Genomic DNA, 24,472 nt, shown 5'->3' with positions numbered 1-24,472 from the left:
AAGACGGTTAAGGACTGAGCTAAGCACTCTTTGTTAACCTCACAACTGGCTGTAATTGGGGGGGTACAGGTATCCCTATTCACAGGTGGGAATAGGAAGCTTGGAAAAGAGGATCCACCATCCTAATGAGGGGCAGGCTATGCCTTCTGGCTAGATACCCTAACACAGGGGAATCCTCTTCAGGACTCCAATAACTTGTGTTCCTCCCAAATTGATTGATCCCGTGCAACCCCTGTCTTCTAGAACACTGGTCTTTCTCTGCCTACAGTCCATACCCTCCCAAGGTCTGGGTACCTCCCCACACACAAGCCAGTCATCACGCAGAGTGAGGTTAGGGCATGAAGTTTTGTGGGGCCCTGACTCAGGAGGGGGGTGGGGCCACGAGCATCTGGGAATTTGGGTCTTCCAGTTGGAAGGAACTGGGCCCCTAAAAATAGATAATAGACAGGGGGAAGAATCTAAAAATAGACTCCAAGCAAAGTAATGCGGATTCGGCCCTTTGTGAGAATGCACACGCGCGCATGCGCGCACATGCGCACGCACACTTGGAAGTTGGAGACACTGAAGCGCAGGCAAATGAGCAAGATCTCACAGACACACACTGCCTGGAGACCCTGGAGACACTGAGGCACAGACAAATAGGAAAGATCATAGACACACACATGCTCATCTCACAAACACGGCCTTCCAGGACAGCTCCGAACCCGTGCCATATCTACATAGAAATGCCTCCACTGCATCCGACTCACACTCTGCCCAGAGCTGGTTCCTCCCTCCAGGGTCCGCCTGGGTAGCGGCTGCAGAGAAGTGGAGGATGAGAGATAGTGTGCTCCCCACCATATGTCTCCAGGCCTGGGCTTGGGGTTCAAATCTCGCCATCCTAGCACCTCTGCTCACAGAGGTGGAACGTGTGTGGAAGCCAGACAACTCTGTGGAATTGCTTCTCTTCTTTACCTCGACTCCAGGGACTCTGTTCAGGTCACTAGGCTTGCGTGGCAACTGCATTTACCCACTGAGCCATCTTGCAGGCTCTGTTTTATTTTAAACAGGGTCTCTTTATGTAGCCCAGGCTGGCTTCAAACTCTCAATCATCCAACTTTGTTTTTATAAGTACAAGGATTGCAGGACTGCATCACTGGCTTATTCGCCTACTGCCCACTCCCTCTTAAGGACTGGGAACCTCCCACCCAGCAAGCTGGTCACCCAGACGAAAATTAGGACCTAAGTTTTGTGGGGCCTAGATGCCTTGGTTGGACTTCTAACAACTCCTTTTTCCAGTGCTGTAGATTTAATGCTTTTTACATTTATCTCTGCTTTTAGATTGCTTCATATAAAAAAAAGAAAAGAAAAGAAAAGAAAATGACAAGAGCCCTTCCATTCGTCCTATCGCAATAGACCAAGTGAGTGTCACTACTAATGCGGCTGGGTCACAATAGGTGGGACTCTCACTAGCAACAAGAGGCCAGGCTGGGTTCCACACATGTCCTATGTGTTAAGGAGCCTAAAGGAGCCTTACGATGACCTCACACTGGGAAGACAACTTGAGATTCATTTTAAGGAATCGGTGACTGGACCAGGTCAAGGCTATTTAGTGTCAGATCTGTGCCATAGTCAATCAGCTTCCAGACCATTTCTGGTGGATCTCAGGCATAGCTTCGGTCCTCTACACACTGGACGTCCTGGAGGCACAGTGGGTCCTCTCAGAGAGACCCCACAAGCTTCCAAGGTGTGAGGTCAGGGTGTGTGTGTGAGGGGGAGGAAACGGTGCCTGAAGGAGGGGCTGGGCGGTTCCTGCTCAACCAGAGACAGTCGGGGGGCAGCGCAAAGAGAACAGGGAACTGGAGCGAATGGGAGACTGCTGGAGAACATGGTAAACAAGGGGGCCCGGGGTGGTGCCTGACTGCAATCCCAGAAACCCAAGAGGAAGCTGAGGCAGGAAGATGTGTTCAACGCCAGTCTGGGTTACACAATGAATCTGAGGTCGTAGGCTAGCCTGAGCAAGGCATTAAGACAGAGACAGAGAGACTCTGACTGGAGATGAGGAGGAAAAGGGAAAGACCAGCGACCTGGTGTCCTGGAGTAAAATGGGACAAAGTGAATGATGGTCTAAAGGAGAGAGGTAGGCTCCCTGTCGGGACAAAATTCTTCCCCCAGCCTCCTCCCTCATCTCAGCAGGCTTGAGATGCTCTTGTGTCCCCAGATGCCCACTCCCAGCATCCTGCCTGTGAACCCACAACCTGTCTTGCCTCCTCTCTATCCCACCTGTCAGGGAACTGAGCACCGGGCTCAGACTATACACTGGAGTTGCTAAAGTGACTGGAGTCTCTTGCCCCATCTGCGTCTGAGCCTGGCACCTGCCCAGGACCTCAAGGATGTTCAGATCAAGGAGCCTCAAATCAAAGGAATCCCTCACCAAGGTGCATGCTCTGGGCTCGGGCTGCGCATTTCAGCATTCAGGAAATCCCACTTTGAACCTCCACCCTCCCACCTGTAAAATGGGGACAATGACAATGTAGTTCCTCGCTCCATAAACAAGGGCCAGGGTTCTATTTGTGTTTCATGTGTACAAATGTTTATTTTCCCCATCTATTTGCATGAGCCACAGGTGTGCAGCACTCATGGAGACCAAAAGAGGACATGGGATCCTCTGGAACTCAAAATATACAGGGTTATGAATGGCCATGTCGGTGTTCGGAACCGAACCTGAGTCCTCTAGAAGAGCCACCCTCTGGAAGTGCTCTTAACCCCTGAGCTATCTCTCCAGCCCAAGGGGTGAAGCTTCATTGTTAGGGTTAAATAGGTTTACAGTACTTATCATATGTTTAGGATACTTTATAAATTTCAACAATTGGTAAAAACTTGATAACAACCAGGTGTGGTGGCACAAACCTATAATACCAGTACTTGGGGGGCAGAGGCAGGTAGATCTCTGTGAGTTCAAGGCCAGCCTGGTCTAAATAGCAAGTACCAAGACAGTCAGCCGTACATCGAGACCCTTCCACAGGAAAAGAATATATATGCTTTTCATATCATATATATCATATTTCATATATATTCACACATATTCAACATATATGTAGTAGTTCATATATATCATACATCAGAGAAATATATGCATATATCATAGCTTCCATGAAATTCCATGTCTTCAACTAAAAACTGAAGCTAACGCCTATTCTCATCTACCCACCTCCCAGGGGATTCTTCTGATAAAATTTCTTTTTTTAAAAAAAAATTATGATTTATTTATCTTTTATTTTATGTGTATTGGTGTGAAGGTGTCAGGTCCCCTGGAACTGGATTTTCAGACAGTTGTGAGCTGCCATGTGGGTGCTGGGAATTGAACCTGGGTCCTCTGGAAGAGCAGTCAGTGCTCTTAACCGCTGAGCCATTTCTACAGCCCCCCTTCTGATAAAATTTCAAGTTCAGATCCTGGCATAATGAGGGGGAATTCCTCCTCCAGAAAAGCTACTTAGCTCCTTGGACCCTTCAAGAAGACCTCTAGCCTTCCCTGGGTTTCTCCCACTGGATGGGGCAGGTCCAGCCATCTGTTCCCTAGGCTGGGCCATCAGCACCCCTGACTGGTGTGCTAGAGATGCCTCCAGTGTTCCTTCTGCTGGGAGTCGGGGTGGTGTTGAGAATAGGAGAGAGCTGTGTTCTCAGAAGCAAGCCTCGGGGGAAGGCTGTTCCCTGGGACTGTCTCTTGGGTAGCTGCCCGAATCACAGATATGAGTAGCACCCCATGGGCCATTCTCAGGCCAACAATAACTGTGATCATTAGTAACTGGAGTGCACTAAATATCAGGTGTGTATAGAACGCTTTGACACTCACCCTAATAACCTGCGGCTGGCCACTATGATTATAATGCCTATTCTATACATAAGGAAACAGAGAGAGGCCACTTACACAAAGTCACACCTTCTACTGCACAGGTCTGGTTATCCCCTGAGCCCAGCCATCTCCTCACTTGGATTATTTAAAAGAAGTTGATGCAAGCTTGCACAGGGAAATCACGGTATTGTGTTCAGTCATCACATGGAGACAGGTGGCTGAGAGTCCCACATCAGGCATCGGGAGTTGAGCTGTTGCCCTGTGGCTGTTGATGGTATTTGACCAGCCCCTTCCCTCTGGGTCCTTGTGTAATGAGAGCGCTAATCACAGACTAGGGAGCACTTCTGACACGGCTTTGCCCCGCCCCCACCTCCATCACATTGTTACTTTCATTGTAACACATTAACTTTACAGCCATCTAACCCAAAGCTTTTCTAAAAATTATTTTTATTTTATGTGTGTGACTGTTTTGCTTCCATGTATATCTGCACCACAGTGCCTACAGAGGCCAGAGGGGATGTTGGATCCCTTGGAACTGGAATTAGAGATGGTTGTGAGCTGCCGTGTGGATGCTGGGTACCAAACCCAGATCCTCTGCAAGAGCAGCCAATGATCTTAACCGCTGAGCCATCCCTCCATTCCCATCCCAAAGCTTTCTAATCCATCGTCTTTGTCTCTGGGTCTCTTCAGATTCTGGACATAAACTCTCTAAAACTATGAGCAAAATTGAATGTATGTGTGTGTGTGAGAGAGAGAGAGAGCACGTGTACATGCGTGTGTGTACGTGTACTTTGTGTAGGCTTTCCAGGAAACATCTCCAGATTCTAAGCCCAAAACTAAAAATCATTAGTTTTGCTATAGGTTTTTTTTTTTTTTGGTGAGAGGGGGAATGGGTGTTTCGAGATAGGGTTTCATTGTGTAATTTTGGAGCCTGTCCTGGCACTCACTCTGTAGACCAGGCTGACCTTATACTCACAGAGATCCGCCTGCCTCTGCCTCTTGAGTGCTGGGATTAATGGCCTGCGCCACCACTATCTGCCCCCTTTTTTCTTTTCTTTTCTTTTTTTAAAGATTTTATTTATTTATTATGTATACAATGTTCCTCATGCATATATGCCTGCAGGCCAGAAGAGGGCACCAGATCTCATTACAGATGGTTCTGAGCCACCTTGTGGCTGCTGGGAATTGAGCTCAGTAACTCTGGAAGAGCAGCCAGGGCTCTTCACTGCTGAGCCATCTCTCCAGAGACCCTAGTTTTTCTAAATTTGTAGCTCTTCCTTGTTTTTCAATGAAAGGCTACATGCACAACAGAACAAAGAGTTTCCCAGGCCCTTTGTAAAACACAGAGAAGCCTGAGAATGTGGTGTGTTTCGGGGTCGAGAGAGACAATGTTGTATTGTCCAGCTTTCACCTAGCACAAGGTATTCTGTTTGGATTACATATATGCATGTATGTAATTATGGTGTGTGTGTGTACTATGGCAGTTCGGAGGACAACTTAGAGGAGCAAGTTCTCTCCTTCCACTACATGGGTCCTGGGGACAAAACTTAGGCCACCAGGCTTGCCAGCAAAGCCCCTTTACCCACTAAGACATCTCTCTGGCCCCCAGTTATCATAGCACAATACTCTCTATGGCTCAATGTAGGTCTATGGGGCACAAATCGATTTAATCTTTAGAGGAATAAGAAGAAAAAAGAAAGCTGTATTCTTCCCTTTATCTTACTTGAAGTTCCCTTTTGCTTCTTGAATTTTCACCAGCTCCTGCCATCCCAGGATCCCATCCTTGAGCCACATCGGCCCCTGGAGATCCATGCCCCCACTGTCTCCACTCTGCCTGGACATTGACACTCCTACCCACGCTGTCTTTTCTTTCAAAGTCTTTCTCACCCCCTATGTCCTTCCCAGGACGGTCTTGGCAAGGACCAGTGTGCCTTCCCAGAGGTAGCTGCAGTAATTAAGATGGCCAGCAGTGGTCACAATTGTACCGTATAACCCTGACTGGTAGAAGGATGTCTTCTTGGTCCTCTTGGTGGCTTGAGTGTAAGGACTGTGTGACCAAGAAGACCCATGTTCTTTACCTCTGAGGGCCGGAATGTTCCCATCTGTAAAGTGGAGACAGGTAGCCTAGAACCTCTGAACGGTTGACAAGCATCCCACCAGCATCTATAGCTTATGTACCTTTCTAATCGGTCCTACATCAGGCACATCGTTAGGGATGGAACAAGGTAACCCCCCCTTTGGAGACTGCAAGGGTTAGAAAGCACAGTTCCTGGGTGACAGGCAGCGACCTCAGGAGACTGACTTCTCTCCCACTTCTGAGAGAGCCCTGGTGGGTCTTGTGGGAAGGGGCAGTGCCATCCTGCCTTCAGCTGCCACTGATTTCGGGATCAGAGCATAGGGGGACAATGACCCAGGGATGCTGGGAATGATCCCTGCAGACATGTGCAGAAGTTGGGGGCTCAAGGACCCCCTCCAATGAATAGACCCCACATATACCTATCCACCTCACACCCCCACCTTTCATCACCCCATTCTCACCCACCCACTCCCCAGTGCCTACAGAACAGAACACAAGCACCACAACCGTGTAAACGTGCTGTACAAAAATGTAATGAGCCTGAAGGAAGGGCTTGGGGTACAATGGTGGGGATCACAGCATCTGGCAACCCCAGTGCAGGGAGAACCAGGAGGGGCTGAGGCAGTAAACAGTCAGAAGAGGTGAGAAATAGCAGTACCTGGAGCTTCGAGAAAAATGAGTCGGCACTTGGAGGTGGCCCCAGGCTTGGGCCCAGAAAGCAAGAAGGCTGAGGGTGGACTCAGGGTAATGGTGGCAAGGAAGCCACCTCCTCCACACTCAGAACTGCGTGTGCATGGGTAGCACACCTCCAGATAGAACGCAGAGGTCTTTGGGGTTCTTTCCTCTGTCCCAGGGAGCTCAAGGAGGAGTTAGAGACTGTGCTTGCTCCCTGCTCTCTGAGCTAGAGTCTGGGACGGGGGTTCACTGCTGACAAGGAGGAGGGGCATGGCCATGGTGGACTGGATGTGAACCTGCATGCACATGGCTCCTAAGGACTGAACCACATCTATTACCTTGGTGTGGTGGAGGAGCTATGAGGACACACTCTGAGGACCTCTGGGCTAGCCTTTGCTCTATAACCTTGGTGTGGTGGAGGAGCTATGAGGACACACTCTGAGGACCTCTGGGCTAGCCTTTGCTCTGGTTTTCACCTTCATACCATCACAGGGCTGGACACTTAGTGAGTTCTCATTTCTCCGTGATCCATGCAGACTCATGAGCAGCCCAGGCCCCTCCAGACTCTGAGGGAAAACTTCCTCTGACCAACCACAACACACAAGCACACACATCCTATATCCATACTACACATACACACTATACACACACACCACACATCATATGCACACCACACACACGCACACACACACCCTATATGTACATTGTATATACACACACACAATTCATACACCCTATATATACACACCACCCCACACACATGAAAGAGAGAGAGAGAGAGAGGGAGAGAGAGAGAGAGAGAGGAGAGAGCCAGCCTTGGGAGCCTGAGCACAATCAGGACCTCAGGTTCTCTGCTTATCCCGGATCTTCCCATACTGGGCCTGACACGGATTGCATCCAGCCCCCTGCCTATCTAGGCCTGGGAGACTCTGAGGCAGTTAGCAGATGCGATTCTACAGCCAGTCAGCCTTGACTTCCAGGCCTGGGGGTCACAATACTGACGCACCTTGCTTCTAGGCCCCCTGGTCCTCTGGAGACCCTGGGAACGGCTCCACTGTGGAGTGGGTCAAAGCTAAGGGTGAAAGAGAGGGGACTGGCCTTCTGTGAGATGAGGTGTGCTGGGGAAAGACCAGGCATTTGGCTGAAGGGTCTGGCTGGGGAACCTCCCTTCTGGAGTGTATGAAGAGGGGGCACCCAAACTCTTCCATTACAGTAAGTAAGAAGCAAAAGTTTCCAGCCTGAAAAAGAACAGGACTCCACTTCAACTCCCAAGAGGGACTGGAGAAGGTGGGTGTGGGAGGTGATGCACCTGCGACAGGTCATGCTACCCACCCCCACTCTATCTCTAATTCAGCTCTGATGTCATCTAATCCCCAGGGCCAATCAGTCCCTAACCACCAATCCTCTTGTCATTCAGTACTTTTCAATGAGGGTGGCTCAGGGGATCCAACACCCCTCAGAAGTGACACTCTGGAATGCTGTGGTCCCTCTGGGTGCCTCCAGGCAACACCTGTGCTTCAGAATGTGGACAGGGTTTCGAGGGAGATGACCCATGTGACCCTTGCTCCTGGAGAAGGGGCGGCAGGGATGGCAATTATGAGGGCCTCTGGGCCCCACCATGGCTTGTGGCAACTTGCAATTCATTTTGGTCTGAGGCGAGGAGAAGCACCTTTCATCTGTGGAGAAAGAGACCGACAGAACCGGGTTCAGAACACAGCCTTCAAAGGTCTCACTTCCTTCCGAGACCAGCTACTCTGACGACTTAGCCACCCCCCTCTCTGCAGGCTGATGGCCTTTCACGGGGATACTGACCACCCCACTGCCTGAATCGTGAGCCAGACTGCCTTCCCACAACCGGCCTTTCCCCAAGCACTGGGGATAAAAGCCCTCGGATAATCAAACAGAAGGGCAGCGACCTCAGGATGCTACAGTGGACAGGAGAGACTGGCAAGGGTTGGGGCAGCTATAATCCTTTTTCTAATTGTGCCTCCAAAGCTGCTGTTGGACCTGTGGGGATCAGGGCTTGGGGACAGTAGGCAAAACACATATGCTTTGAGGGTGTGGGCGGTTGAGGTGAGATGCTGATGCCACACCATGCCACACCCTTGGTCCCAGAGCTGTTGGCTGCTCTGCGTGGGGTGAGCTACACTCTAATCCACTGGCTTAGATCGTCCACTGGCTCACTGTGGCACACGCTCAGGGAATGGAGCTCAGGATTCAATGAGAAAGTGTTGACTTAAGGACCTGGGAAGTGGCAGCGTTCAAAAATACGCCAGCTTTAGGGCCGGGAATATAGTTCAGCCAGTAGAGAGTGCTTGCCTGGCAGGCACAAAGTCCTGGGTTCAGACCCCAGCACTTGGAAGGTGGATCAGAAATTCAAGGTCATTCTCAGCTACACAACAAGTTCAAGGCCAGCTTGGGCTACAGGAGACCATGTCTAAAAGGCTCTTAAAATCCTAGCCATGATTACTCTAAGTATATTCCACCCGTACTAAAATGCTCTTTTTTTCCCCATTTGGGTTATCCCAGAACTGAGTGTCAACTATGATAACAAAGCCTCTAGTTATTAAACAGGCAGGTTGGTTTTCTTTCTTTCTTTCTTTCTTTCTTTCTTTCTTTCTTTCTTTCTTTCTTTCTTTCTTTCTTCTTTTTGGCTTGCCCCCCTCCCCCGCCCAAGCTGGTGATAATGGAGCTCTTGCAGCTGATTACTGGCTTTGACTTTTATGCGATACTAAGCCTCCTCCCATCACTGAAGAGGTAGATCCTCCCCCCCCCCCCCCCCCCATATAGGCACTCACAACTCTGTGTCCTCCAGCGCCGGGGGACGCTCCAGAGCCTGCCTGCGCCTCCTCACGGCCCCTAGAATCTTCTTCCGAGGCCCCAGGGGCACGCTGATGCTGCGGAGGTCGAGGTCAGAGCACAGCATCAGAGCCTCCAGGTCAATTTTCTCCTGCCGTAGGAGGGAGGCAAAGTCCTCCAAGTACAGGGAAGCCAGGAAGGTCTCCAAGGGGCTAGTCTCAGGCTCCAGATCCTCATCCAAGCCCAAGTCTAGCTCATCCCAGGGCAACTCCTCCCCGCAACTGCGGTCCTGCAAGCTGTTGGCACTGCCCAGACTGTCATCGTCCAGGCTGGGGGAACTCTGCAGCCGACCCCGCGTCCCTGTCCCATCCAAGCCACCGTCCTCGCGGCCCAGCCCGTGCAGCCCGCTGCTCAAATAGTTCCTTCGAAATACCATGGTACCCAAGCCGGGGCGAGTAAACAAGGAATCGTGGCCTGAATCGGTGCTGACCTCCGAGTGGGCAGGCTCGGCAGCCAGTGTGGCACGGGAGACACTGTCCTCATCCGAGAGGAACATGTCCCTGAGTGGGGCACGGCCCCACTCTTTGGGGTTGGCGTAAGTGCCCTGGCGCACAAACATCACATCGCTGCCCAGCTGCAGACCCGAGAGCGATCGGACGCTTTTGCGCCCGTCTTCGGAGACCTTGAAGGTGCCCTCGCCCCCCTGCTTGCGCCTCTCCAGCTTCTTCTGGATCTTGGCCTTGCCCTTGGCCGTGCCGTGCAGCGTGGCCTGCGAGTAGGGCAGCTGGCTGCCCAGCGTCAGGTGCTGCAACCGGCGGCTCAGGGTGCTGGACGTGAGGCTGGAGAAGCTGAGCGTGTCGGAGCGTTCGGCCAGCTCTCGCCGGTAGCGCCGCTCCATGCGCTCATGGTGTTTGCGCTGCATCTTGGCGCACTCGCGGATACGCCGCTCCGCCTCGCGAAAGGCCTTGTCCTTCAGTTTGCCCACCAGCCTGGGGTTGAGGCTACTCTGCTTGGCTGCGATGGAGTCCAGATAGCGCACGCACTCCATGTGACCTTTCATAGCAGCCATGTCCAAAGGCGTGTGGTAGTCATTGTCCAGGCACCAGATGTTGGCTCCGAAGGATACAAGGAAGGACAGGCAGTGTAGGTGGCCATTAGAAGCTGCCAGATGCAAGGGTGTGTTTCCCCAGATGTCACACTTATCCGGGTCACCCCTGTAGGGGAAAGAAAGGATGAGTCCTTTTAGCAAGCCAGATTGTGGGCTTGGGTTGGAGGTATAAGGAATCAGGGTTGGGGGAAATCAGAAAAAGAAAGGGAAGCCCAAAAACATTGTGAGCTTCCTGCGGCACAGCACCCCCTAAGGCAGTGGTTCCCAGTCTGTGAGTCGCGATCCCAACAGGGTCACATATCAGGTATCCCGCATATCAGATATTTGCATTACAATTCATAACAGTAGCAAAATTACAGTTATGAGGTAGCAACGAAGTTTATGATGGGGGGGTCACCAGAATATGAAGAACTGTATTAAAGGGTCGCAGCATTAGGAAGGTTGAGAACCACTGCCCTAAAGAAACGCATATGGCCGAGACCTAGATTCCCAGGAGATGAGCTAACAGACTTTCGGGATTGAGCACAAAGCAGGAGTATGGGGAAATGGCCTAACCCACAAAGGGGCGGGGCTACCTAGGAGGCGGGGTGGGGCGGGCCTTCCCCTAGAGAACAGAGGGCTGGGAATCTCAGGGGATAAATATTTGATGCGCTGAAAGAAAGGAGTGAATTATTCATGGACCCTGCGGGGAGCTGGTCCAGAGAGGTGGTGGGCCAGGGCTGAGTCTGGGTCTCTAAGCGGGTGAGGTAGTTTGTGAAGCCACACGTTACAGGGTGACTGAATAAGAGAACTAGAGGGTGGTGTGTGCCGGGCTTAAACTTGGAAGAGCATGAGAGGGTGCGCGCTGGCATGCAGTGGGCACCACCATGTCTGCAGGGAGCGGGGCCAGGCCTGGCAACGCCAGTGTTAGAGCAGGTGTCGGGTCTTGGCCTGGGCCAGAAGGGGACTGTGGGGACAGCCAGAACTGGAGAGCAAGAAGGCCCGCGACCTGACTGTGCTGCTCTCCCTTGTTCAAGCTGCCCTTTGAAGCCGGTGGCCTGGCCCCCTCCAGAAGCCCTCTCTAATGCCCTCCGGGTCTGACTCCGGCCCATAGTCCAGCTCCTGCTGCCTTCTCTAGGAATCTTGACTCTCTTTCTGGTCTGAGCACCGGGTCCTGACCGACACTAATGAGGCCACAAGGCCAGCCCAGAGCTGGGGAAAGAATCACTCCCTTGTTTCAACACCTCCCAGCACCCCCACCCCTGCTCCCATCCCCACTTAAGCTTCCCCCTCTGCTTGCCAAGTCCTGTAGGATAGTGTGCCAAAGCGTTGCTCGGCAACAGACCCTCCCTCATCAAGCACAAATCCTTGCCTCTGTAGAACTCGAGGGTTTTGGAGAGCCAATGGCAAGCCCTCTTTCCCTTCAGACCCCTGTGTGAGACTTCCATGAGTATCTCTGACGGATGTGCAGGGGGTCTAGTACCTCTGTGTGCCCTCCCAGAGAGCCTAGGCTGTCTGATCCCAGACTGTCTCCACCTGCTGCTAGACCCAAGGGGCTGCCAGAGGGAGACTGAAACCTTTCCCCACATATTCAGACACTCCAAGTACCAGGGTCAACGCAATCCCTGCCCCGGTCCTTGACCCCTAGAACCTGAGACATTGACGTGAACCCTCTGGGGGCATCCTCCTCCTGCCCAGATCACACCAGTATCCAGACCAGCCCCACCAAACTGTTGATGCTAGGATAGTTCCGACAATGTGACTTAATCCCTTTCCCCCAACCCACTTTAGGGACCCTGGATCCTACATTACCTGACCCCTCCAGGTTCTCTGTGCTGACCCTCCCTCCCAGGACAACTCCAGAGGGATGATGGGAGCAGATGCCCTCCCTGCATACATGGCTTCCCACTTTCCTGTCCTGCAGTGGGGGAGGGGTGCAGAGAGTTAATCACTGGCTGAACCAGTGACATTTGGTTGTGCGGACAGTGCCCATAAATCTCAGGAGTGGCGTGGTGAGAAGGCACAGGTCAGTGTGAGACTCGTCCTTTGGGAGCATCTGGTGCTGTGGGGACAGCCCTTTGACGCCTAGGTTGGATAATAGGCAGTGAAGGTCTCTCCTTTCTGGTCCCCACTTCTAGGGCCTTGGAGACTTCTCAGCCTTCTCTCTGGTTCCCCCCCCCCCTTAATTCTTGCATTCAGGTGCCTCAGAATTGTCTTTAAGTTTTGAGTCATTCTGCAGCCGCCTCCCCCCTCCCCCAGTCACATCGCAGTTCCTCCCCTCTAAGCCCTACACACAGTTCACAAGTGTCATCAGCCTCGGTTGATTTCCCCTCCACGCGTGTCTCTCAAAGTATGGCAGGCTACACGGTCTCACCTTAGGGGCTATCCATACGGGAAGAGGGCACCTCAGGGGAGAGGGTAAGAGATGCCATGAGGTTTGGGACACGGGGTTCTTATGGTTCCCTGCTGGTTGGGCAGAGTATACTCACCCTCGGCTTACAATGAGGCGCAGAGACTCCAGGTTGCCATGATAGGCAGCCCAGAGGGTGGGAGTCATGCCATCCTCGTCAGGGGCATTCAGTTCCTTCCGGGTGGCCTCCTTGAGGAGCTCCAAGTAGCCATCCCTGGCGGCCCGGTGATACTGGTCATTCATGGCGCCCGAGTTAGACGGGTTGTGCAAGGGGCACCGAGAAATGTGCCCCCGACGGGGAGGGCAGCCAGGTTAGGACTGAAACATGGGTTTGAGGGAAGGGGCTGGGCAGGAACCTGTTCCACCAGCCCCTGCTGGCGCAGATGGAGGATGCGGGGCGCCAGAGCCACGACTACAGAGGACTACAGACTACTGGGACATCTGAGCCGCGCACCAGGAGAGGGAGGGGGGAAATCTCTCACTGCCCAAGAGCCGCCCAGGAGCTTCCCCTGGGTCCTAAACGCCCTGCTTTTCAGCACACAGGGGTGATTCAGTTGAAGTCCAGCTCTCTCGCGTCAAAAGCTTCTACTCTGGCGTTGCGCCTCTTGAAGCTCAGTATTGAGGACAATTTAGGATGTCCTCGACAGAGCTCCGGGCGCTGGACTCCCTGATTTCTTCACCCGTCAAAAGGAACGTACTAAGGATTGGAGAATGGTGTCTGAGGGTGGAATGGAAAGGCAGTTCTGATCCGGAGGACAGTGGGCCTAGAGGAGCAGGAGGACCCACTCACTGCAAGACAATCCTCGAGCAGGGCGCAGCAGTGTCTCCAGAGTTAGCCTACTCGCGCGGGGTCGGACAACGGCTCTCCAGCAGGGGGAGCTAAAGGACTACAAGCCGGCTGCGGGCACCCCGTGAGAACCAGACTTTGCAGCATCCAACAAGCATCTCTGGGCCGCAGTAGTAAGAGATATAGGAAGACCGAACTTGGATCACTCTGAGGGCAGGTGGGGAAAGGGGGAACTGTTGTCCCGATCCCGGGGCAGCAAGCAAGATCCAAGATATAGGTGACTTCTGAGCTGCGACGGCATCTAGGTGCAGGCGGGCACTGGGGTGGGAGTCCGCTCTGCAGGCTTTGGGTGGGTGTGATCTCTTAGTACCAGGTTGCAGTGGGTGTTGGGGGTGGAGGATCCTCTAGGTACCGCAGAATGGGGCCGCTACTGAACCCTGGCCGCACCAGCGCGACAGGGTAAGGGGATCTTAACAGGTAAATATAAGTCTCACCTTATCTGACTTCCCTAAATTCAGCTCGGAGAAAAGATGGATCATGTGAGTGGGACTGAGAGGTTTATGGAGCCGGGCTCTTGTGGCTGTAAATCACTCTGCCCTCTCCGGTATAAAGCACTGGTCCAGACCGGCGTGGGAGAGAGGAGACGCTTGCTGCCCCTTGACCCCCAACTTGCTGACGGCTACCAGTGCAGCCAGGTGCGTGCCCCTGACCAGGGGACTGTAGGATTTGGGGAGCAAAACCTTGTGCGGGACCGGCCTAGTGCTATCGCTTCTTTCAGTACAATATTTCCGGTCCAGGTGGGAGAGGTTCACTCTTCAGTTTTTCTCTTCTTCTTCCCCAGGGCTCGGTCTAGCACCCTTAGTCCCCACATCCCAGGGTCCCCAAATCCATTCCAGGAGGAAAGGAGAGCCCCTTGAGTTGACCTGGAATCCCGTCCTTCCCCTCCCCCTCGACCCCGCAGTGATCCCTTCAACCTCCTCCAGTCGCCCCCACCATGTCGGAGGAACTGGTCCAGCACCCCAAGGAGAGCCTGCCGGGGCCACGGGCCAGCCCCCGCGAGGTGTGGAAAAAGGGTGGCCGCCTGCTGTCGGTGCTGTTGGCTGTCAACGTGCTGCTGCTCGCCTCCACGCTCATCAGCGGTGGTGCCTTCAACAAGGTGGCCGTGTACGACACCGACGTGTTCGCGCTGCTCACCACCATGATGCTACTGGCCGCGCTGTGGATCATCTTCTACCTCCTCCGCACTGCGCGCTGTCCGGATGCGGTACCCTACCGGGATGAGCACGCCGGCCCCATCTGGCTCCGAGGTGCCCTGGGATATGAAGACAAGAGTGGGGTGGGCACGGTGGGAAGTTTTGCAGTCTGGGACTCCTGGAGGACCTCAGGGTGTGACTTTGGGTAGACAGGTTTGCTGAAAGTTCCCTCGCAAGGGTGATATGGCTGAAAGCGCATTGGGGTCGGATGCAGTGAGGGGGTGGAGAGAGGGAAACGGGTCCTAGAGGCTATCCAGAGGTGGAGGAAGCTTCTTTGGCTTGTCTAAAGATTGGACAGAGATGGTCGTTCAGAGTCTTTGTATGCAGACCAGAAAAAGTAAAAGACAATAGCAGTGACAAGGTCTGTCCCCAGCTGTCCCCTTGGCTGTGCAACGGAGGGGACACAGGATGCCCTCCCTCTTCCCCCTCATCTCCCACCCACCTCTTCACCTCCCAGCCCTTCAGTTTTCCCATATTCCTACCCATCCTCTATTTCTCTGTCCCTCACCCTCTCCATTCGTTTCTCCATCCATCTGCCTGCTCATGCCCTCCTCCATCCACCCAGTAATCTCTCAGCCCATCCATTCGTCCATCCATCCACCCATTCACTCATCCTCCCAACCTCCCCACCCATCCAGTCTCCCACCCAATCATCTCCCTATTCTCTCCACACACCCCCAACTAACCCCTCACCTTCAGAACCGTTCTCTACCCTACAAGCCCTCTCTTCTGCCTCCCTGATACACTGCTCCCCTGCTGACCCTGATTCTCAGGTGGGCTCGTGCTGTTTGGAATTTGCACCCTTGTCATGGATGTCTTCAAGACTGGTTACTACTCCAGTTTCTTGGAGTGCCAGTCGGCCATCAAGATCCTGCACCCCATCATCCAAGCTGTGTTTGTCATTGTCCAGGTGGGTTGAAGGAATGTCCCCATAGGGGGAAGAGCCTGATGCTTGGCAGGAGCTCAGGAGATCTGAGCTTCACACAAACCAACCCCTAGCCCTGAATAATTCGGTAAACCGAGTCAGACTGTGGTAGGGATCATATGAGTTCATAAACGAGGAAACACTGACTCATGAAGTGTGTCTAAATGTGAGTTCCTACTTAGGGGTGCTGCAACTTCATTTCAACCTAAGTGGTGCCAGTAATTAACACCTAGGAGGTGAGAGTTGTGACAGCAGGCCCTGTCTGGTAGAACCTTGGGTGTCCACGGAGGACATCAGACTCTGCCTAGGGTTGTGCTGTGACCATGACCATAGCGATGACTTGTTTAATCTCGGTCATAGCTCCATACCTGATGTTTGTTTAGGAGGCAGGGCATCCTGTAAGGATGATTTTTCAGACAAGTTCCAATCACTTTCTTTTCTTTGTCCTCTTCTGACTCACTTCACACAGCCCAGACCAGCCTTGAACTCCCGCGTCCACCTCCCGAGTCCGGGAATTTCAGGAGTGTGCCACACCTGGCTCACTAGCTTTTTTGTTTTAATGTGTTGCATAAAGATCCTTTTGAAAGAGCTGACTGAGTTGGGGCAGGAGTGCTCTTGCATGGGACCAGAAGATAAGCTCACCTCGTAGCATTAGCAAGATGACCAGGGGATGGTGCCATGCCTTGAAGCATCCGCTGCCACCCAGACGTCCACAGTGCTGCACACATGTGGCTGGAACACAAAGTTGCTTTAGCTTTTTACATTTCATAAGTTTGAAAAAATGAAACATCTCCATCTAGGTAAGTCCCATGGCAGGGATTCAGTGGCATTAGGATGAGGGCAAGGCCTTTCAAATCCACAAAGGAAGAGGACAGCAGGGGATGTGAACAAAGAGGCCAGAGGTGCCAACCGGGCAGTCAGGAGTTCAAAGTCACTTCTTGATGCATAATGAGTTCAAGACTAGCCCTTGGGAAGCAGAGGCAGACAGATAACTGTGAGTCCGAGACCAGCTTGGTCTACATATGGAGTTCCAGGTCAGCCAGAGCTGCATAGAGACCCTGTCTCAACAACAACAATAAAACCCCAAAGACCTTTTTTTTTTTTTTTTTTTTTACCTTGAGATCTTGAGCAAGGTCTAGTATGAGCCTGACCTTGCTCCCAGAAAAACATCACTTTTTAGCCAAGACTCCACTTGCCCCTCTACCACCCTGGCTCCCCCCTCAAATCTCATCAAGATGAAAATATCTGACATTTCCCCAAGTTTTAAGGATCAGAGAGCTACTATTTTTTTAAAACAAGCTGGAGTATAGAGTAGAAAGAGAAATTATTCCTTCTCCTTTCGTAACACTAAAATAAACTTGATTAGTCTAAGAGTTCTTGGAATAGAACAAATGCCGTAGTGGGTGTGGTTGGGCACTGGACTCTGGAGATCAGCTCTTGTGCATGGTACTGAGCCTCTCCCCTCCTCTCTCTAGACTTACTTCCTCTGGGTCTCTGCTAAAGACTGTATTCACATCCACCTGGACCTGACCCGGTAAGAACCACAGCTCAGGGTCTGTGGGCCAAGGCCTCACCTGGCATGAGAGAGGAAGCCTATCGTCCTGGGTGCGGCTCTTCCCTCTCAGTCTTGGGTGGGGTGTCAGCCACCTCTTCCTCTTTCTCCTTACTTCCCACTGCCTGGACTGTGCCCTTTCCCATAGTGGGGCCTGAGCCTCAGGACACCTGCTGGCCCTCTCTTATCTGGCATCCCACCAGGCCGAGTCTGGCTTCCAAGTTCAATACCCATGTTCACGGGGGTCCGTCCATCTGCCCTTCTCGTTTTGTAACTCCATCTCTAAGGAGGCTCCCGACCCTGTCTTGCTTTGCCAGGGACCCATAGTGAGTCCAAGACTGACGAGCCTTTTATTCTCCTCATCCATCACTCGGATACAGGTGTGGGCTCATGTTCACCCTCACCACCAACCTAGCCATCTGGATGGCCGCCGTCGTGGATGAGTCGGTGCACCAGGCCCACTCCTACAGCGGCTCTTACGGCAACAGCAGCCACACCCGCCTCACCCCTGACCGTAAGTTTCCTGTTAGCACGGGTCCTGTGACTGCCAGGCACTGGATGGGTGCTTGGCGTATTCACAGTCAGTCAACCATGCCTTTGCCAGGGCATGGTGGTAAAGGTAGAAGCCAGAGCCTCCTCCTGCTCCAGACGCTCCCTGTGTGTGGGTGGAGGCAACAAGGAACAAGAGTGTATAAGGTGTTTGTTCACCCTTGAGGGTCCTGGCCATACTCTCCAGGTCTCCGTCCCACCAAGAAGGACCCAGGTTTCCAAAAGAAAGGGCGAGAATGGTAATGTTACAGAAAGGGAAGGGAGACAGTGTGGTCCAGCCTTCCAGCCTGGAGAGGAAAGAAAAGCAACCCCCACCCCATGGGGGTGATGACATCACTTGAACATATGACGGCTTTGCTTGGTGCAAAATGCCTCAAGTGTTCTAACAACTTCCCTATGGAGATAAATATTAGTAATGTTCCCATCTTATAGAAGCAGAAACTCAGGACAGGTAGGTAAATAGTTGCCCAAGGTCACAGAGCCTAAAATGGAAGTGTTCAAACGCACCTTTGCTTTTAGCCAGTGAGTTACCCTAAAAAAGAACATCCTTCACAGTCCACCGGTTCTAGATCTCTGGGTTTCTCCTCTATCCATGGCCAAACTAGATAGCTAAGACTCCCACGTATACCCACAACCCCTACTGGCACAAGGGAGACTTCAGAAATTGGAAACACAGCTCTGGCCTGCAAAGAGACCCCAGTGTGGAAGACTGGTAAGAGCCACCTGGTGTACACAGGGAATCTCGATGGTGGAGACCACAGCCCCAGAGAAGCCATCACCATAACAGAGAGGCTGCGGTGTTAGGAGTCAGGCATTTTTCCTTGGCTCACCTGGTACAAGTCTCAAACCTTACTGGCCTCAGCTTCTTCATCCACAGATCCAGCTGGGGTAGAGCCATTTGCCAAGGCCCCAGGCATCCTAGACAGCCCATTCTGAACCCTCTCGGTGTGGCGCAAACTGCAGTGACCGGAATCGTGGTGGGGGTCTGGACACAGCAGCTGGAGCTCTGAGCTGTCAAATGCAGGGAGAACTGTAGGGGGCTGGCCTGGGGAAAAGCGCTTTCTTTTATGAGGTCCAGAGCCTGCCTAACTCAGGCAACAAGGGATCCCCGCGAATCAGGAGGGATTGAAAAAATGGAGGTGCGCAGACTTGCAGTCCCCATTTTCTTTGTGTGTGTGTGTGTGTGTGTGTGTGTGTGTGTGTGTGTGTGTACAGAGGTCATAAACCGCTTTCAGGAGTTGGGCCTCTCATTCCATCATGTGGGTCCTGGGATTTACACTTAGGTCCATAGGCTTGGTGGTAATTGGTAGCAAGCACCTTTTTACCTACTAGAGCCATTAGCCTGGCCATCCGCCTCACTTTTTGAGATAAGTTATCTCACTAAATCTGGACCTCAGCTTCAGCTAAACTGACTGATCAGCTAGCCTCAGGGACACCCTGCCTCTGCCTGCCAAGCACAAGGATTTTAGGCATGTACACCATGCCACACCTTTTACATGGGTACCGTGGAGTCAAACTCAGTTCTTATGCCCGCATTCCTGGTACTTTATAAACTGAGACTTCTTCAGGCCCCAGACTTTTAAAATTTATTGATTTTTATTTGCAATGATGTTTTGTTTGCATGTATGTCTGTGAGGGTGTCAGATTTTGAAGTTACAGACAATATTGGATGCTGGGAATCGAACCCTGGTCCTCTGGGAGAGCAGTCAATGCTCTTAACCACTGAGCCATCTTTCCAGCCCAAGCCCCAGATTTTTTTATTGTTTTATTTTTAGCACTGATTTGTCTTGTAGTGTCTGGCACAATAAATAATTATGGAATGAATGAAGAAGCCAGACCCTGTGGCGTCCTTTGGGCTGGTAACTGGCAGAGAGAACCCATGCCCTCACTTGTCACAGACTAGAAGAGGAGGGTAGAGCCCAGCCCTGTGCCCTTCTCTCCACAGCAGAACGTGCAGGCAGCACAACCGGAGGAGACCCGTGCCCCTGCAGCACGGCCATCTGCCAGATCTTCCAGCAAGGCTACTTCTACTTGTACCCCTTCAACATCGAGTACAGCCTCTTTGCTTCTACCATGCTGTACGTCATGTGGAAGAACGTGGGAAGGCTGATTGCCTCCACCCACAGCCACGGCCACACGCCATCCAGGGTCAGCCTCTTCCGGGAGACCTTTTTTGCAGGTCCAATCTTGGGCCTGCTACTCTTTGTTGTGGGCCTGGCCGTCTTCATCCTCTATGAGGTCCAGGTGAGTGGAGAGAGAGACCATACCCAGCAGGCCCTGGTCACTTACTACAGCTTCAATATCGCCTGTCTGGGGCTCATGACTTTGGTCAGCCTGAGTGGCTCCATCATCTATCGCTTCGATCGCCGGGCCATGGACCACCATAAGAACCCGACACGCACCCTGGATGTAGCCCTGCTAATGGGCGCTGCAATGGGCCAGTATGCCATCTCCTACTATTCCATCGTGGCTGTGGTAGTGGGCTCACCCAGGGACCTGCTGGGGGCACTCAACCTGTCACATGCTCTGCTTATGATTGCTCAGCACACTTTCCAGAATGTGTTCATCATTGAAAGCCTCCATCGGGGACCACCTGGGGCCGAGCCTTGTGAAATGCCCCCCAAGGAGTCCTGCCAAGGCATCACCTTTGCCAACCTGGATGCCATTCACACCTTGCCCTCCTGCCCGCCCACGCCCAGGCTGGTCAGCCCCAGCCCGGAAAGTCCTCAGGAAGCCATGGCCATCATCTCGGCTCCCAGGTGCCACTGGCGGCGGCGGTGCCTCAAAGACATCTCTCTGTTTCTCCTGCTCTGCAACGTCATCGTGAGTAGTGAGGGATGTGAGGTCGAGTGGGGTGGGGGTGCCCCTAGCCTGGGGGAGAACTGCGGATCACTTAACCTTCTCTGTCTTGCCAAAGGCTCACTCTAAAATTTTATATAGAAGCAGGTTCACAGAGGAACAGCTGCAGCCTTTTGGCAAATAACATTTCAGGACAAACAGGGAGCTTGGAGTCCCAGCCCTCCGTCATGTAGGCACCTGAGGGAGGGGTCCCAGGAAGGCTGGCATGGGGGCTGGGTGGGAGTGAGAGGGAGGAGAGAGAGAAGAGAGAGAGAGAGAGAGAGAGAGAGAGAGAGGGCTAAGGCCCTCACCCCCAGGTGGGAGGTGTGACTGCTCCCAGGATCTTGTGACCTGCTTGCTTCTCAGAATAATTGGAGCAGCCTCAGGAAGTCGCAGAGACCAGCGTAAGTGTGAGCAGTCTGCTGGCAGGATGTAGCAGAGGGCCGGCTGGGAAGAGGGGTGTGCACAACAGCTGCCCCCTCCCAGGTGATGTGGCAAAGCCACCTATAAAGAGTGAGAGACTTCTTCTATTACGAGTATGTTCTCTGGAAGGAAATACCCCAAAGCAAAAACCCTCCTAGTAAGATGGTGTCCCCAAAGAGATACGTTCCTAGTAGCTGCACCCAGCATAGTCAGGCCCCAGTGTAGACACGGTCCCCGACACAGAAATCGCTGATACAGAAGCATGCTTCTATAGGGACAGTCAGCCTCCGGGTTTGCAGGTCCCATGTCCCAGGATTTGTGCAACTCTTGGGTGGAAAATATTAGTGAAAAAAAATTCCGATCATATTGAATGTATTTTTTCATTGTCATTATGCTTTAAACAAAACAAAGTACAAACTATTTCCATAGCATATATATATATATATATATATATATATAGAGAGAGAGAGAGAGAGAGAGAGAGAGAGAGAACGCAGTAATTTGAAGTATACAAGAGGATATATGTAAGTTATTTTAGGTATCATTCTATGTAAGGGACGTAAACATGCTTGTGTGCTGGTTCCATAAACTATTGCTTCCAGGGCCAGTTTTTTTTTAACCAATCCCCCGCTTACACCAAATGACAACTGTGTATCTCAAGCCAAAAAAAAAAAAAAAAACCTGATGAAATCTGACTCAGTGCAAAAGCAGCCGTTTTGACGATATCCTCCAGTAGGGGTCGCTAACGTGGAAACACCCTAATGCAGACAGATCCTGAGGCTGCGACTGTGGGCCCCCACCCAGATTTCCAACAGTCACTTTTGATTTAAAGAAAAAAAAACCTCAGTCTTCAGTCTTCAAGCTCTGATCTTACATCTGCCTCCGCCCCACCCCCACCTCCAGCCAGGCCTTGAGGGTGAGAGCTGCCTTCCAAGACGCTGTTCTTGCTTCAAGTATCTGAGTCCAAACCACTCTTTTCTTTTTCTTTTTTTCCTTTCTTTTCCTTTTTATTTTTTTTTTTTTGAAACAGGGCTTCTCTATGTAACAGTTCTGCCTGTCCTGGAACTCACTCTGTAGACCAGGCTGACCTGGAGCTCAGAGATCCGCCTGCCTCTGTCTCCCGAATGCTGGGATTCAAGGCGTGCGCCACCACCGCCCGGCGTCCGAATCACTCTTGGCAGCATCCTCCCATATCGCTCATTTTCTAGGACAGACCCAGACTCGGGAGAGACTGTGATGTTCCCCAAGGATAGAGTTAATTGGCATAAGGGTTAGGCTAGCCTTGAAGACTTGCTTCTTTGTTCCATATCCCACACCCATAAGGGAGATCTGAGTTCCTATCTGGAGACGAAGCAGGACTCTAGCCTTTGGTGGAAAGGACAAGGAGGAGATGTGAATCAGGAGTAGAGGTGGTGGAGGGTTGGAGTGGGGTGGTCTACTGGCTGGGTTTTGAAACCTCCCCACACCCCATCACCTTAGACTTAATTGATTCTACCCCCAGTCCTCAGGCACACTTCTCCCCGCTGCCCCTTCAGCTGTTTCTATCAGTGGCTTACGTCACCTATTGAAACTTCCATTGCATAGGAAGGCCAAGGGTGGGAGGAGTGACCTCAGGCCGGTCTCAGCTAGGAGAGGGCCCATCTAGTTAGACACACTTCCTCAGCTCCTCATCCAGGCCGGTCCTCAGTGGTGGAGATCAGTCCTGGGTGACAGTCCCTGATGGGCCACCAAGCTAGAAGGCTGGGATCCCAACTTTCCATGCTCAGCAAAGCCCACAGAAGTCACAGCAGGCTCCTGATGCGCCCCTCTCCCCCGACAGCTGTGGATCATGCCTGCCTTCGGCGCCCGCCCGCACTTCAGCAATACCGTGGAGGTGGACTTTTACGGTTACTCCCTCTGGGCGGCCATCGTCAACATCTGCCTGCCTTTTGGCATCTTCTACCGAATGCATGCTGTCTCCAGCCTGCTGGAGGTCTATGTGCTGTCCTGACGGCTCCACAAGGAGACAGGGCAGAGGAGCCCCAGCACCTCTGGGGCTGAAGAGGGCTGGCGCTCACTCCCTGCCTGCCCAAGACTAGAATTTTCACCAAAGTTTATTTTTCCAAGATGAATTTTTAAATGAAAATCGAGACATGCCCACCCATCTACTCCTGCATGACCCTGGAGCCAGGGGAAACTGAGGCAGGGAAATAACTCCCTGCAGCATTGCCTAGGACCAGACAGGATCTGGAAATACTATCTCTGGCTCTCTCTCTAATCCCAGCCGTGTGGTCTGTGCACTGTCTGGAGCTAGGAACCAATAAACCTGCACCTGCACCTTCGTTCCCAATTCTTGTCTCTGCTGCCTTGCCTGCGGTGATCGCTGGAGAGGAGCCTGGAGGTCTGACCTGCAAAGGTTCAAGGTCTTCAGAAACCCACCTTTTCCCTGGGTGAGCTGAGCTGAGTCCAAGTGGTAGACTTTCCGAACAGTGGATGACAGATTGACTGGGAGGGACCAGTGGAGTGCCCATGGATGTAGTAGCCTTCCTTATGCTATGGGGAAGTTAGTGAGGACTGATTTCACCTAATGCCCACGCTTTACCTAAAGGAAACTGAGGCTCATGGATACAGAGACCCAGAGCCTTTTCATTGGCAACAGTAATCTGTAGACTGTGTGTATGTGTGTGTATGTGTAATGTGTACTGTACAAATGTGCAGGTGAGTGTAAAGGCCAGAGGTCAACCTCAGGGAGCTCTCTACATTGCACTCTTCCAACCCCATGTGTGTACATGTTTGTGAGGGCGTGTGCGTACACATGTATGGTGGGTTTGAACACATGTGTGAGGGCATGGGTGCAAGGATATATGTGTATACATGCATGTGTGAAGGTGTGTATATACAGGTGTGTGAGGGGTGTAAGTGTGTGTGTGTATGTGTATACACGTGTGTGAGGACACGTGGAGGCCTGAAGTTGGTGTCAGGAATCACCCACCTTTTCACTTTCATCTATTATTTGAGGAAGGGTCCCTCAGTCAAATTCAGAGTTCACTTCCTGTGGCTAATCTTGGCAGCCCACTAACCCTGAAGATTCCAGCTCTGCTTTCTAAGGCTGGAAGGGCAAGCAAGCCACCGCAGCCACGGGGCATTTACCATTTCTGTGAATTCTGGGGTTCTGCACAGTGCTTTAAGCCGTGAGCCAGCATTGTTTTCACCTGCCTGTATGCTACCAGATCCTGTGGGACTGGAGCTACAGTTGTGAGCCAGCGTGTGGGTCCTCTGGAAGAGC

At 52.2% G+C, this 24,472-nt stretch overlaps 2 protein-coding genes across 3 annotated transcripts; one reads left to right on the top strand and one right to left on the bottom strand.

Moving 5' to 3' along the window:
* Nucleotides 1-6,420: 6,420 nt before the first annotated feature.
* On the bottom strand, nucleotides 6,421-13,825 carry Ush1g (USH1 protein network component sans). Of its 2 annotated transcripts, XM_085696023.2 has the most exons (3): nucleotides 12,960-13,825; nucleotides 9,383-10,597; nucleotides 6,421-8,260 (listed from the first exon to the last, which is right to left on the bottom strand). In XM_085696023.2, exons 1-3 carry the CDS (start codon nucleotides 13,121-13,123, stop codon nucleotides 8,257-8,259), a joined length of 1,383 nt encoding a protein of 460 aa, XP_085552149.2. In that variant the 5' UTR covers nucleotides 13,124-13,825; the 3' UTR covers nucleotides 6,421-8,256. The 2 variants fall into 2 exon arrangements, with proteins under 2 accessions (XP_085552149.2, XP_048307766.3); XM_048451809.3 differs by lacking the exon at nucleotides 6,421-8,260 and having other exon boundaries at nucleotides 9,379-10,597.
* A 395-nt stretch (nucleotides 13,826-14,220) lies between these two features.
* On the top strand, nucleotides 14,221-23,536 carry Otop2 (otopetrin 2). The gene is made up of 7 exons (XM_048451807.3): nucleotides 14,221-14,362; nucleotides 14,629-14,974; nucleotides 15,694-15,830; nucleotides 17,321-17,379; nucleotides 17,778-17,911; nucleotides 19,892-20,769; nucleotides 23,027-23,536. The coding sequence occupies exons 2-7, from the start codon at nucleotides 14,662-14,664 to the stop codon at nucleotides 23,195-23,197; spliced, it is 1,692 nt and encodes a 563-aa protein (XP_048307764.1). The 5' UTR covers nucleotides 14,221-14,362; nucleotides 14,629-14,661; the 3' UTR covers nucleotides 23,198-23,536.
* Nucleotides 23,537-24,472: the final 936 nt, after the last annotated feature.

This window comes from Myodes glareolus, chromosome 9 (assembly GCF_982192425.1).
Source record: "Myodes glareolus chromosome 9, mMyoGla1.1, whole genome shotgun sequence".
In the NCBI taxonomy this organism is placed as follows: domain Eukaryota; kingdom Metazoa; phylum Chordata; class Mammalia; order Rodentia; family Cricetidae; genus Myodes; species Myodes glareolus.
The sequence above is the reverse complement of the archived record's forward strand: the minus strand, read 5'-3'. Positions and strand labels throughout refer to the sequence as shown.

What these genes read in the sequence shown, in the direction of transcription:
- Otop2 (XM_048451807.3), top strand. Translation starts at nt 14,662, where the DNA reads ATGTCGGAGGAACTGGTCCAGCACCCCAAGGAGAGCCTGCCGGGGCCA. An exon ending in CTGTGTTTGTCATTGTCCAG is followed by an intron (nt 15,831 to 17,320) that starts GTGGGTTGAAGG and finishes TCCTCTCTCTAG; the next exon opens with ACTTACTTCCTCTGGGTCTC. An exon ending in ATCCACCTGGACCTGACCCG is followed by an intron (nt 17,380 to 17,777) that starts GTAAGAACCACA and finishes ACTCGGATACAG; the next exon opens with GTGTGGGCTCATGTTCACCC.
- Ush1g (XM_085696023.2), bottom strand. Translation starts at nt 13,123, where the DNA reads ATGAATGACCAGTATCACCGGGCCGCCAGGGATGGCTACTTGGAGCTC. An exon ending in CGCCTCATTGTAAGCCGAGG is followed by an intron (nt 10,598 to 12,959) that starts GTGAGTATACTC and finishes TTTCCCCTACAG; the next exon opens with GGGTGACCCGGATAAGTGTG.